Source organism: Coregonus lavaretus (assembly GCF_964263955.1).
Source record: "Coregonus lavaretus genome assembly, chromosome: 1".
In the NCBI taxonomy this organism is placed as follows: domain Eukaryota; kingdom Metazoa; phylum Chordata; class Actinopteri; order Salmoniformes; family Salmonidae; genus Coregonus; species Coregonus lavaretus.
Genome location: NC_139988.1, coordinates 68,552,730 through 68,567,357, shown reverse-complemented (window position 1 = coordinate 68,567,357; position 14,628 = coordinate 68,552,730). Strand labels below are relative to the sequence as shown.

At 42.5% G+C, this 14,628-nt stretch overlaps 1 protein-coding gene across 1 annotated transcript in view; it reads right to left on the bottom strand.

Moving 5' to 3' along the window:
- The window catches only part of kcnh4b (potassium voltage-gated channel, subfamily H (eag-related), member 4b), a gene marked incomplete at both ends in the record, with an annotated part of 69,248 nt that extends 58,808 nt beyond the window's left edge, over positions 1 to 10,440 (bottom strand). Inside the window, one exon of the mRNA XM_084159000.1 lies at positions 10,365 to 10,440. Within this exon, the coding sequence (XP_084015126.1) occupies positions 10,365 to 10,440 (76 nt within the window). The remainder of the gene's footprint in view (positions 1 to 10,364) is intronic.
- Positions 10,441 to 14,628: the final 4,188 nt, after the last annotated feature.

The window sequence follows — 14,628 nt, the reverse complement described above, 5'->3', positions numbered from 1 at the left end:
TTGTAGGATTTTTAATGAATTTATTTGCAAATTATGGTGGAAAATAAGTATTTGGTCAATAACAAAAGTTTCTCAATACTTTGTTATATACCCTTTGTTGGCAATGACACAGGTCAAACGTTTTCTGTAAGTCTTCACAAGGTTTTCACACACTGTTGCTGGTATTTTGGCCCATTCCTCCATGCAGATCTTCTCTAGAGCAGTGATGTTTTGGGGCTGTCGCTGGGCAACACGGACTTTCAACTCCCTCCAAAGATTTTCTATGGGGTTGAGATCTGGAGACTGGCTAGGCCACTCCAGGACCTTGAAATGCTTCTTACGAAGCCACTCCTTCGTTGCCCGGGCGGTGTGTTTGGGATCATTGTCATGCTGAAAGACCCAGCCACGTTTCATCTTCAATGCCCTTGCTGATGGAAGGAGGTTTTCACTCAAAATCTCACGATACATGGCCCCATTCATTCTTTCCTTTACACGGATCAGTCGTCCTGGTCCCGTTGCAGAAAAACAGCCCCAATGCATGATGTTTCCACCCTCATGCTTCACAGTAGGTATGGTGTTCTTTGGATGCAACTCAGCATTCTTTGTCCTCCAAACACGACGAGTTGAGTCTTTACCAAAAAGTTATATTTTGGTTTCATCTGACCATATGACATTCTCCCAATCCTCTTCTGGATCATCCAAATGCACTCTAGCAAACTTCAGACGGGCCTGGACATGTACTGGCTTAAGCAGGGGGACACGTCTTGCACTGCAGGATTTGAGTCCCTGGCGGCGTAGTGTGTTACTGATGGTAGGCTTTGTTACTTTGGTCCCAGCTCTCTGCAGGTCATTCACTAGGTCCCCCCGTGTGGTTCTGGGACTTTTGCTCACCGTTCTTGTGATCATTTTGACCCCACGGGGTGAGATCTTGCGTGGAGCCCCAGATCGAGGGAGATTATCAGTGGTCTTGTATGTCTTCCATTTCCTAATAATTGCTCCCACAGTTGAATTCTTCAAAACAAGCTGCTTACCTATTGCAGATTCAGTCTTCCCAGCCTGGTGCAGGTCTACAATTTTGTTTCTGGTGTCCTTTGACAGCTCTTTGGTCTTGGCCATAGTGGAGTTTGGAGTGTGACTGTTTGAGGTTGTGGACAGGTGTCTTTTATACTGATAACAAGTTCAAACAGGTGCCAATAATACAGGTAACGAGTGGAGGACAGAGGAGCCTCTTAAAGAAGAAGTTACAGGTCTGTGAGAGCCAGAAATCTTGCTTGTTTGTAGGTGACCAAATACTTATTTTCCACCATAATTTGCAAATAAATTCATTAAAAATCCTACAATGTGATGTTCTGGATTTTTTTTTCTCAATTTGTCTGTCATAGTTGACGTGTACCTATGATGAAAATTACAGGCCTCTCTCATCTTTTTAAGTGGGAGAACTTGCACAATTGGTGGCTGACTAAATACTTTTATTCCCCCACTTTAGCCTAATTAATGAAAAAAGCATCTAATCAACAATGGCATTATTTTCAATTAACTCTGCAACTCTTCCAACCAAAACATTGACAACAAAGACATAAAGACACAGTAAAAAAAAAAAACTAGTGTACAAAATAATAATATAAAGAATACAGTATTTCATGTTGAAACCCTCATATTTAATACCAATGGTATTCACTAAATCAGTCCTTCTCAAATAGTGGGGTGCGCCCCCCTGGGGGGGCTTGGAGCGATGCCGGGGGGGGGGCGCGTGTGACCCCGGGGAACATGCTTTTTTTTGCCACAGGGAGTAGGGTTTTTTTGCACCGAACAAGAGCACACAGCACAGAGCAGGAGATATGAAGTGCAGATAATAAACCCTTAAGAGACACCATGGAAAAATATTTAACAGGGATGAAAAGAAAGGCGGAGAGAGACGGAGATAATGAGACAAACGTAAGTCTCCCGAAAGCTAAGACGAGGAAATATGACAAAGCGTATGTAGCGCTTGGCTTCACTGTGACTACGGTGGGAGGCGAGGAAAGACCGGTATGTTTACTGTGTCTAAAAATGTTGGCAGCGGACAGCATGAAGCCAAATACATTAAGGCGTCACTTAAAGACATTACACCCCAATCACGCTGATAAGCCGCTTGAGTTTTTTCAGCGAAAACGTGCCAAATATTGCCAACAATCGTCCCGCTTTGTGAATGCTACTTCAGTAAACCAGCGAGCACTGTTAACATCATATAAGGTGGCGTACCAAATTGCTCAGTGCAAAAAAAAACACTCCATAGCAGAGGAGCTGATACTGCCTGCAGCATTAGACATGGTCTCTGTCATGCTGGATGACGCAAGTGCTGCAAAAATAAAAACTATCCCTCTGTCCAATGACACTGTCGCCAGACGTATAAATGACATTGCTAACGATCTTAAAGAACAGCTGGTAGATAAACTCAAAGACAAACGTTTTGCCTTACAGTTCGATGAAGCAACTGACAGCAACAAAGACTGTTTGTTTATCGCTTATGTACGTTTTGACATGACAAACTCCCTGTGTGAGGATCTACTTTTTGGTATATATGTCAGAGACAGAGCCACAGCTGAAGAGCTATTCAAAATGCTGGACTGCTTCCTGACTGAGAATGGGCTAAAGTGGGAGAACTGCATTGGTGTTTGCAGTGATGGTGCACAGACCATGGCAGGGATGAGAAAAGGACTTCGGGCACTCATCAAGAAGGCCTCACCTAATGCTGAGTGGACACACTGTGTTATACACAGAGAAGCACTGGTATCAAGGCACCTTTCCTCTGAATTAAGTGAGGTTATGACTGACGTTGTAGGTGTAGTCAATTTTATAAAGACCAGACCACTAAAAACAAGAGTCTTCTCTGCTATCTGTGAGGAGATGGGAGCTGAACATCAAGCTGTACTGTTTCACAGTGAAGCAAGGTGGCTGTCACGAGGAAAAGTATTGTCCCGAGTTTTTGAGCTCAGAGAGCAGATAAGAATGTTTTCGGAGCAGGAGCACAAGTATGACCTCGCAGAAAAATTTAGTGATGAGAACTTCCTGGCAAAACTGGCCTACCTGAGTGACATATTTGGAAAGCTAAATGAACTAAATCTACAGCTTCAAGGGAAAGATAAACACCTCCCTCAGGTCACAGACAAGATCAGCTCTTTCACTCGAAAGCTTGCAATGTGGGGCAGGCGACTTGATGAAGGAAATACTGATTCATTCGAGAACCTGCATGAATTTGTTGACACTACTGACTATGATGCCACCTCAGTGATTCCATATATTAAGGAGCATATTTCATCACTGATGGGATTCTTTAAAAAGTACTTCCCTGAAAACAGTTCCCAATATGACTGGGTGAGAGATCCTTTCAATGCACCAGCTCCAACTGTTTTCAGCTCTGCAGAGGAGGACCAGTTCATTGATATGACGTCTGACTCCACATTGAGACTGAGGTTCACATCACAGACACTGAGTGAATTCTGGCTGAGTGTAGAGAGGCAGTATCCACTCTTAGGGCAGAGGGCCATGGGCATTCTTCTTCCTTTTGCAACATCTTATCTTTGTGAGACTGGCTTCTCTGCTGTTGCTGCACTGAAGACCAAGTACAGGTCCCAGCTAAACATTGAGCAGGAGCTGAGAGTTGCAGTATCATGCTTCAAACCCCGTTTCGAAAAGCTGTGCACTGCAAAACGTGCTCATTGTAGCCATTAATCCTGACTTCCTCATTTTGATTTTTAAAAAATCAGCACAAATTGTTTTATTCATTTTTGTTTTATAGGTCAAAGTGTTTCATATATTGTGCTCCTGAGTTAATGTTGCTGATCAATTTGAATTTATGATTATTTATTGATTATATAGAATTTTATTTTTCAGTATCAAATGGTCAAAAAAATTACAGTTTAAATAAGGCTTGAATTTTTTATTTTATTTAAGGCTAATTGATGCACTTTAAGTATTTTCTGTTACAGACTAAAAAACAATGTTAATAAAAGTTATTCTTTGTTGTAAGTTTCTTTTTTCTTTTTTTGTTTTCTTTAATGTTAATAAGGATACAATGTTATGCAGAGGTGTACTTATAACAATTTTATAGACAAATTATACTATTTACAGTCGCGGCGGAGAGTTGGGGGGCGCGAAATGTTTACTTCTACCTAGGGGGGGCGTAACAGAAAATAATTGAGAAGCACTGCACTAAATTGATGGTTAATATTTAGGATAATATTTTACAGCGTTGTCATTACATTTTTTATTTTAAAATCATCTTATTTTATTATTTTATATATATTTAGATGTGATAAGGCCACACAGAGGGCCAGAGATAATTACAGACACCTGTGATAATCTGAAGTACCCAAAAGGGCACTAGATGTCTCGTGATAAAATCATAAAGTCCTTGAACGTTACCAAAATTCTGGTAGTTTACTGGTAAACTTAGAAAGTTTCCAGTAATATACCCTCCCTTTGCTACCCTAGGCCTGATACAGTATGTAGAACAGAGGCGTTGTCAGGCAATACAACAGTTCATTGTTACAAAGGGTGACTGGGGGAAGACGGGGTGAATCTACAACAAGCAGCAACACTCCTGTCCCCCTGGTATTAGTTTACAATGAGCCACAGCCTCCCTGTCCCTGGAGTCTCTCCACTAGATACAAAACAAGGAAGACAGCCCACGCAGAAATTACACTGTGTGGCATGGCAGCTTAGAGCACAAAGAACTGTTACAGTATACAGCGCCATTGAGATGTTGCAACTGCCTGGGTACACTGTTGTCAAGTCTGACCAATCAAGCTTATTTATGGTAACGTTATTATTCTTTTAATGTTTACTGGCTTATTGCATCTATCATTAAGGCAAGCACAAAGAAGTAAAACAAAAATATATTTGTAAGCCTCTTCAGACAAACAGAAAGCTCTCTTAACCCAATTAAAATATACTGAACAAAAATATAAACGCAACATGCAACAATTTCAACGATTTCACGGAGTTACAGTTCATATAAGGAAAAGTCAAATTAGGCCCTTTTCAAATCAGGCCCTAATCTATGGATTTCACATGACTGGGCAGGGGCGCACACACTTGGGAGCCAAGTCCATCCACTGGGGAGCCAGGCCCAGCCAATCAGAATTAGTTTTTCCCCACAAAAGGGCTTTATTACAGACAGAAATACTCCTCAGTTTCATCAGCTGTCCGGGTGGCTGGTCTCAGACGATCCCACAGGTGAAGAAGCCGGATGTGGGGGTCCTGGGCTGGCGTGGTTACACGTGGTCTGCGGTTGTGAGGCTGGTTGGACGTACTGCCAAATTCTCTAAAACGACATTGGAAATGTCTTATGGTAGAGAAATGAACATCCAATTCTCTGGCAACAGCTCTGGTGGACATTCCTGCAGTCAGCATGCCAACTGCATGCTCCCTCAAAACTTGAGACATCTGTGGCATTGTGTTGTGTGACAAAACTGCACATTTTAGAGTGGCCTTTTATTGTCCAGCACAAGGTGCACCTGTGTAATGATCATGCTGTTTAAATAATAAATAATATGCCATTTAGCAGACGCTTTTATCCAAAGCGACTTACAGTCATGTGTGCATACATTTTTATGTATGGGTGGCCCCGGGGATCGAACCCACTACCCTGGCATTACAAGCGCCGTGCTCTACCAATCAGCTTCTCGATATGCCACACCTGTCAGGTGGATGGATTATCTTGGCAAAGGTGAAATGTTCACTAACAGGGATGTAAACAAATTTGTGCACAAAATTTGAGAGAAATAAGCATTTTGTGCACATGAAAAAAATATGGAATCTTATATTTCAGCTCATGAAACATAGGACCAACACTTTACATGTTGCGTTTATATTTTTGTTCGGTATTTATGTAAAATAAATATATGGGCATTTCCAGATAAATTGACTCATGTGAGCACCAACATGTGGAGTTCATAGGAGCATGTCAAATTTGGTGTCAAATGAAAGCTAAGAGTTTATATTCTTTGGAATGTAAGGCATATTTAAGGCAAAAGCGGTCTTAGAAAATATCTACCAGAAAAAGTCTTAAAAGGTATTAGAAATACATCAAAACACAATAATGTTGCAGTAAAGACCCCTGCCACCTAATATCAACACATATTTTGTTTTGGAGAAATGATTTGCCTTGTGTACAGTGCATTCAGAAAGTATTCAGACCTCTTCACTTTTTCCACATTTTGTTACGTTACAGCCTTATTCTAAAATGGATTAAATTGTTTTTCCCCCCTCATCATTCTACACACAATACCCCATAATGACAAAGCAAAAACAGGTTTTTAGACGTTGTTGCACATTTATAAAAAAGAAGAAACTTAAATATCACATTTACATAGGTATTCAGACCCTTTACTCAGTACTTTGTTGAGGCACCTTTGGCAGCGATTACAGCATAGAGTCTTCTTGGGTATGACGCTACAAGCTTGGCACACCTGTATTTGGGGAGTTTCTCCCATTCTTCTCTGCAGATCCTCTCAAGCTCTGTCAGGTTGGATGGGGAGCATCGCTGCACAGCTATTTTCAGGTCTCTCCAGATATATGTTTGATCGGGTTCAACTCCTGCGTTGTCTTGGCTGTGTGCTTAGGGTCGTTGTCCTGTTGGAAGGTGAACCTTCGCCCCAGTCTGAGGACCTGAGCACTTTGGAGCAGGTTTTCATCAAGGATCTCTCTGTACAGTCGTGGTCAAAAGTTTTGAGAATTACACAAATATTAATTTTCACAAAGTCTGCTGCAATTTGCATATACTCCAGAATGTTATGAAGAGTGATCAGATGAATTGCAATGAATTGCAAAGTCCCTCTTTGCCATGAAAATGAACTGAATCCCCAAAAAACATTTCCACTGCATTTCAGCCCTGCCACAAAAGGACCAGCTGACATCATGTCAGTGATTCTCTCGTTAACACAGGTGAGAGTATTGACGAGGGCAAGGCTGGAGATCACTCTGTCATGCTGATTAAGTTAGAATAACAGACTGGAAGCCTTAAAAGGGTGGTGGTGCTTGAAATCATTGTTCTTCCTCTGTTAATCATGGTTACCTGCAAGGAAACACATGCCGTCATCATTGCTTTGCACAAAAAGGGCTTCACAGGCAAGGAAATTGCTGCTAGTAAGATTGCACCTAAATCAACCATTTATCGGATCATCAAGAACTTCAAGGAGAGATTCAATTGTTGTGAAGAAGGCTTCAGGGCGCCCAAGAAAGTCCAGCAAGCACCAGGACCGTCTCCTAAAGTTGATTCAGCTGTGGGATCGTGGTAAGACCAGTGCAGAGCTTGCTCAGGAATGGCAGCAGGCAGGTGTGAGTGCATCTGCACGCACGGTGAGGCGAAGACTTTTGGAGGATGGCCTGGTATCAAGAAGGGCATCAGGGACAGACTGATATTCTGCAAAAGGTACAGGGATTGGACTGCTGAGGACTGGGGTAAAGTCATTTTCTCTGAATCCCCTTTCCGATTGTTTGGGGCATCTGGAAAAAAGCTTGTCTGGAGAAGACAAGGTGAGCGCTCCCATCAGTCCTGTGTCATGCCAACAGTAAAGCATCCTGAGACCATTCATGTGTGGGGTTGCTTCTCAGCCAAGGGAGTGGGCTCACTCCCAATTTTGCCTAAGAACACAGCCATGAATAAAGAATGGTACCAACACATCCTCCGAGAGCAACTTCTCCCAACCATCCAAGAACAATTTGGTGACGAACAATGCCTTTTCCAGCATGATGGAGCACCTTTCCATAAGGCAAAAGTGATAACTAAGTGGCTCGGGGAACAAAACATCGACATTTTGGGTCCAAGGCCAGGAAACTCCCCAGACCTTAATCCCATTGAGAACTTGTGGTCAATCCTCAAGAGGCGGGTGGACAAACAAAAACTAAAAAATTCGGACAAACTCCAAGCATTGATTATGCAAGAATGGGCTGACATCATTCAGGATGTGGCCCAGAAGTTAATTGACAGCATGCCTGGGCGGATTGCAGAGGTCTTGAAAAAGAAGGGTCAACACTGCAAATAATGACTCTTTGCATAAACTTAATGTAATTGTCAATAAAAGCCTTTGACACTTATGGAATGCTTGTAATTATACTTCAGTATACCATAGTAACATCTGACAAAAATATCTCATAACACTGTAGCAGCAAACTTTGTGAAGACCAATACTTTTGACCACGACTGTACTTTGCTCTGTTCATCTTTCCCTTGATCCTGACAAGTCTCCCAATCCCTGCTGCTGAAAATCATCCCCACAGCATGATGCTTCCACCATCATGCTTCACCGTAGGGATGGTGCCACATTTCCTCCAGACGTGACGCTTGGAATTCAGGTCAAAGAGTTCAATCTTGGTTTCATCAGACGAGAATCTTGTTTCTCATGGTCTGAGAGCCCTTTAGGTGCCTTTTGGCAAACTCCAAGCAGGCTGTCGTGCCTTTTACTGAGGAATGGCTTCCGTCTGGCCACTCTACCATATAGGCCTGATTGGTGGAGTGTTGCAGAGATGGTTGTCCTTCTGGAAGGTTCTCCCATCTCCACAGAGGAACTCTGGAGCTCTGTCAGAGTGACCATCGGGTTCTTGGTCACCTCCATGACCAAGGCCCTTCACCCCCGATTGCTCAGTTTGGCCCAGAGGCCAGCTCTAGGAAGAGTCTTGGTGGTTCCAAACTTCTTGGGGACCTTCAATGCTGCAGAAATGTTTTGGTACCCTTCCCAAGAACTGTGCCTCGACACAATCCTGTCTCGGAGCTCTACTGACAATTCCTTCGACCTCATGGCTTGGTTTTTTCTCTGACATGCACTGTCAACTGTGGGACCTTATATAGACAGTTGTGTGCCTTTTCAAATCATGTCCAATCAATTTAATTTACCACAGGTGGACTCCAATTAAGTTGTAGAAACATCTCAAGGATGATCAATGGAAACAGGATGCACCTGAGCTCAATTTCGAGTCTCATAGCAAAGGGTTTGAATAGTTATGTAAATAAGGTATTTCTGTTTTTTGTATTATTTTTTTATTCTAAAAACCTGTTTTAGTTTTGTCATTATGGGGTATTGTGTGTAGATTGATGAGGGGAAAAAAATATTTTATCAATTTTAGAATAAGGCTGTAATGTAACAAAATGTGGAAAAAGGTCTGAATACTTTCCGAATGCACTGTAAGTTTAAGAAATATTGCCCGATGCCTTGGGCTGGATGTGTCAATGTGCAGTTCATACATGCATAATCTATGAGCAGAATTACTGTCTTACCTCAATTAGTCATGAAGTCTCTAGTTTGAAAGAGACTGTTTTTCTGGAAGCTGTGCTTGGCTCCATTCCATTTATTTTTTATCACAAAAAACTCCCCAGTCCTTAACGATTACAAGCATAACCATAACATGATGCAGCCACCACTATGCTTGAAAATATGGAGAGTGGTACTCAGTAATGTGCTGTATTGGATTTGCTCCAAACATAACACTTTGTATTCAGGACAAAAAGTTAATTGCTCTGCCACATTTTTTGCAATATTACTTTAGTGTCTTGTTGCAAACAGGATGCATGTTTTGGAATATTTTTTATTCTGTACAGACTTCCTTCTTTTCATTCTGTCATTTAGGTTAGTATTGTGGAGTAACTACAATGTTGTTGATCCATCCTCAGTTTTCTCCTATCACAGCCATTATACCCTGTAACCATCGGCCTCATGGAGAAATCCCTGAGCGGTTTCCTTCTTCTCCAGCAACTGAGTTAGGAAAGATGCCTGTATATTTGTAGTGACTGGATTGCTACACCATCCAAAGTGTAATTAATAATTTCACCATGCTCAAAGGGATATTCAATGTCAGCTTTTTTTTTTTTTTTTGCCCATCTACCAATAGGTGCCCTTCTTTGCGAGGCATTGGGAAACCTCCCTGGTCTTTGTGGTTGAATCGGTGTTAGAAATTCACTGCTCAACTGAGGGACCTTACAGATAATTGATGTGTGGGGTACAGAGATGAGGTAGTCATTCAAAAATCATGTTAAACACTATTATTGCACACAGATTGAGTCCATGCAACATGTTTTGGACTGAATAAATATTCACTTGTGAATCTATGATTTTTGCATTAATTGTTGCATCAACTTGCTTGTGTTTTAACTTGTTTGCAGAGCCACTGTAAAGCACTTTTAGAGTCTCCACGTAATAAAAAGCACTATGCCAAAAAATATATTATTTTTATTGTCACTTATTAATGTTTTCAGTTACATTACAGTACTACAGTACACTATGGTATATTCCGATCAAAATGTGGCGTGGACAGGCATGTTTCGTTACAGTACAACTACAGTACTACTACAGTACTATGGTATACTAGGTTAAACTAGGACATTCTACTTTATATTAGGGTGTACTCACGGGTGCCATCGAAGCGGGTGGCGATGGTGTCCAGAAAGGTGTTCTGGGGGGCCAGGAGGCCCTTCATCACCGGCATATTGGCCCTGATATGAGGTCAGCGATGGTTCCCGCAATGATCACACCATCCCAGAGGCACTGGGGGGGTCCGCTGAGGCCTCTCAGGGAGTACAGGGGGGTGAGGGGCAAGTCCGGCAGTATAGCGAGGGGGGAGAAGCACATCTAAAAGAGGCCACCGTTGCGGAGTTCATCCATGCAGAGTCCCAGTTGGGTCCCTCCACTCTGGTCTTAGGGGGGAGGCAGTGATCAGAATCAGTGTAGAAGTTCAGCCGGGTCCTGGTACTCTTGGTGAGCGGTGAAGGTATGTAGAAGGGTAGATCAAAAGAGGGATCAAGTTGGATTGTTCAGGTGTTGTAGAGATCCAAAAGAGATCTACTGTACTTACTCAGGTGCGTCTCTTCAGGTGCTGTTGCTCTCCCTCTCACTCTCGAAAGCACCAGTCCAGAGGTTGTAGCCTAAGTCTTCCTCTTTAGTCCAATGGGCTTCTGTTTACCACAGGAGAGAGAATCCACAAAACAACAAGGCATCTCTCTACCGCTCTCTTTCTTTGTGTGTCCCTCACTCGTTCCCCTTCTCTGTTCTGCCGAGTTGCTGTGGCAGGCAGAGCAGTTACATCTTCTTAAGCCTTCTCATTCTGCCTCTCCTCCACCCCCCCCCCCCCCCACCCCCCCCCACCCCCCCTTCCCCCTCTTTCTCTCTCCACTCCCTCTTTCATCCACTCCTGTGGTGGCTCAGCCAATGAGATTCTTAGGTTTCACACGGCTGGCATTCTCTATAGAAACCTGGTCTTGTCTGGGGGATGGAGAGGGGGGCAGGGAGGGGGAGGGGACTCCTCTAGGAGCGGGCGTTGACAGGACTATTACAGCCTGTACTTCTGTTATCAACCCTCAGGTGTTGTCTGCATGTCTGCTGATTGGGGAAAGATGGATTACCTGCTGGGAGATCAATAAAAGACTATTGTATTCTATTTCACCATATTTTATTGGATACTATTCTCCTATAGCGATGAGAGGCTGCTCTTGGACACATTTTGGAATAGATGAGAAAAAGCATTTTTATACCTTTCAAGATTTTATGATCATGCATATTGCAGTTATGAGAATTACTGTATTATGTTGCATCTCTTATGGGGTAAACAAGTAAATGGTTTTGGAACACATTTATCGGCCTAAAATCGACAACGCTATTCCAGGGGGCTTTCCGAAAAATTCCATTATTTAACCGTGACCATGGTTCCTCAATTTGTTTGTGTGTCATCAGTGAGTATAGTCCAGAATGCCATTCCTAGAATCCCTGTTTCTTGTATGCCTCATCATCACTTGTATGATAATCTCATCTGTTCTCTCTTGCCCCCACCCTGTCCTTACAAGAAAATTACTGGAAGGAAAGCCGCTGGAAAGGTATTAAAAGGATAAACTGGGAGATGTTTTATAATGAAGACTTTAAGCTAAACACATAACTAACCGCAGATCTTAATTCACTCTGACCCATGGGCCAAACAGATTTCCCACTAGAAAGTATAATAGCTTCTGAAGAGAATGCATTCTGAAAAGAATACCAAAACTGATATTTTTCCCTGTAGCAGACTTTTTTTGTATTAGACTAGAGTCCAGGGATGTTATTACGTTATCTCATATGAATTAAGGGAACTAGAAAATTATACTGAACAAAAATAGATACGCAACATGCAACAATTTCAATGATTTTACTGAGTTACAGTTCATATCAGGAAATCAGTCAATTGAAATAAATTCATTAGGCCCTAATCTATGGATTTCACAACTGGGAATGTGCACAACCATGGGTGGGCTTGGAGGGCATAGGCCAACCCACTTGGGAGCCAGGCCCAGCCAATCAGAATTTGTTTTTCCCCAGAAAAGGGCTTTATTACAGACAGAAATACTCCTCAGTTTCATCAGCTGTCCGGGTGGCTGGTCTCAGATGATCCCGCAGGTAAAGAAGCCGGATGTGGAGGTCCTGGGCTGGTGTGGTTACACGTGGTCTACGGTTGTGAGGCCGGTTGGACGTACTGCAAAATTCTCCAAAACGACATTGGAGGCCGGCTTATAGTAGAAAATTAACATCTAATTCTCTGGCAACAGCTCTGGTGGACATTCCTGCAGTCAGCATGCCAACTGCATGCTACCTCAAAACTTGAGACATCTGTGGCATTGTGTTGTTTGACAAAACTGCACATTTTAGAATGGCCTTTTATTGTCCCCAGCACAAGGTGCACCTGTGTAATGATCATGCTGTTTAATCAGCTTCTTGATATGCCACACCTGTCAGGTGGATGGATTATCTTGGCAAAGGAGAAATGGTCACTATCAGGGATGTAAACAAATTTGTGCGTATGGAAGATTTTGGGGATCTTTTGTTTCAGCTCACGATACATGGGACCAACACTTTACACGTTGCATTTATATTTTTGTTCTGTATACTAGAAAGTATTGTACAGAATGATTTTTGGGACATTTGTTGAATGGACAGTAATAAAATTGACACGCCTCATATTTTAAACATGGAAAAGACAAGTGTAAACAAAAGCTCATCACTCAGTATCTAACCATTTTCATCTTGTGGTGCACAAAAAAAATGCTGGTAAATTAACAGTGTATACGGTTAAATAAAATTATATTAACCCCTTATGTTCGATTCGGCCTACACCGTTTATGTTCCGGGTCAATTTCACTCGTACACTAAGTACATCAAGATCATAAATATTTTATTTTAATCTCCAAACATTTATTTTCCTGTAGCTGAGAATGTCCTCTTTCATATGCTTTCTCCCCTGAGTTGACAGACCCAACTGTTCAACATTTAGAGCCAAATGTTTGATTACTGTACCAAAGTCGTAAATCAAATTATGACACTTCATGACACTTTTAGCCAAACTTCAGACCACTGTCCCTCGGCCTCTGAACATCACAGGGAAAACATACTTATATCCCTGTGATCATCATGGATAGATCTTTACTGCACAGAAGGCCATGTCTCTAGCACAAAGGTCATGGTCAAATTGTCTTCAGATCTGTGTTGCTCAGCCTCTGAGCATCATAGGGAAATCACTATCAGTTTTAATGCACCCCAATATGCTTCTCCTCCTCAGCTCTATAGTATTTCTCTGTGGCACCGTGTTCAGAACTGGGCTGGTCGAGGAAGACAGAAAGACAGACAGACACTGGAGACTGGAAGCGCAGGGCGACGCACTAACTCATGTCAGACAGATGGGCTGAGCAGTAGGGGCATGGGGAGAGACTGGAGAGAGAGGAGAGAGAGAGAGAGAGAGAGAGAGAGAGAGAGAGAGAGAGAGAGAGAGAGAGAGAGAGAGAGAGAGAGACAGAGAGAGAGAGAGAGAGAGAGAGAGAGAGAGAGAGAGAGAGAGAGAGAGAGAGAGAGAGAGAGAGAGAGAGAGGAAGGGCACAGCGCTGGCAGGGTGATGAATAGAAGTGTTCACCCTCGCAGTGTGAAGTCAGAGCGCTGGAACGAGACAGCAGGACGGAAAGAGAAAGACACAGAAAATACAGAGAGAAAGAGATAAGAGGAGAAAGAAAGAGAGCGTGAGAGCAAGATGAGGGACTAATCCAGAGAGAAACAGCTGTACTGTACTAGAAGTAGATATAAATACAGCTAGGATAAGTAGGAAAATAAGAAGAGAGAGAGAGAGAATGTTCCTCTTCTTGGATACTATTCTTTCTAACCCCTCCAAGCTATTCGCTGTAATCCATTTTTAATGGGGCTTCATTGTCCTGCCTCCTTGTAGAGCATCCATCTCCTCTTGTCACAAATAAAGAGACCAATCCATTATAGATGCCCCACCACCACCACCCCACACCTCTCTATTCCTTTCTACCCCCAAAGGCTAACGCAGCGGGGTAGAATAGAGCCAGAGGTGCGACTATAACGATTGCCCATGCAGTTTCCCTTTCCACGACACTGGAGCTGTAGTGACTGATAACTGTACAGTTGAAGTTGGACGTTTACATACACTTAGGTTGGAGTCATTAAAACTCGTTTTTCAACCACTTCACAAATTTCTTGTTAACGAACTATAGTTTTGGCAAGTCGGTTAGTACATCTATTTTGTGCATGACACAAGTCATTTGTCCAACAATTGTTTACAGACAGATTATTTCACTTATAATTCACTGTATCACAATTCCAGTGGGTCAGAAGTTTACATCCACTAAGTTGACTGTGCCTTTAA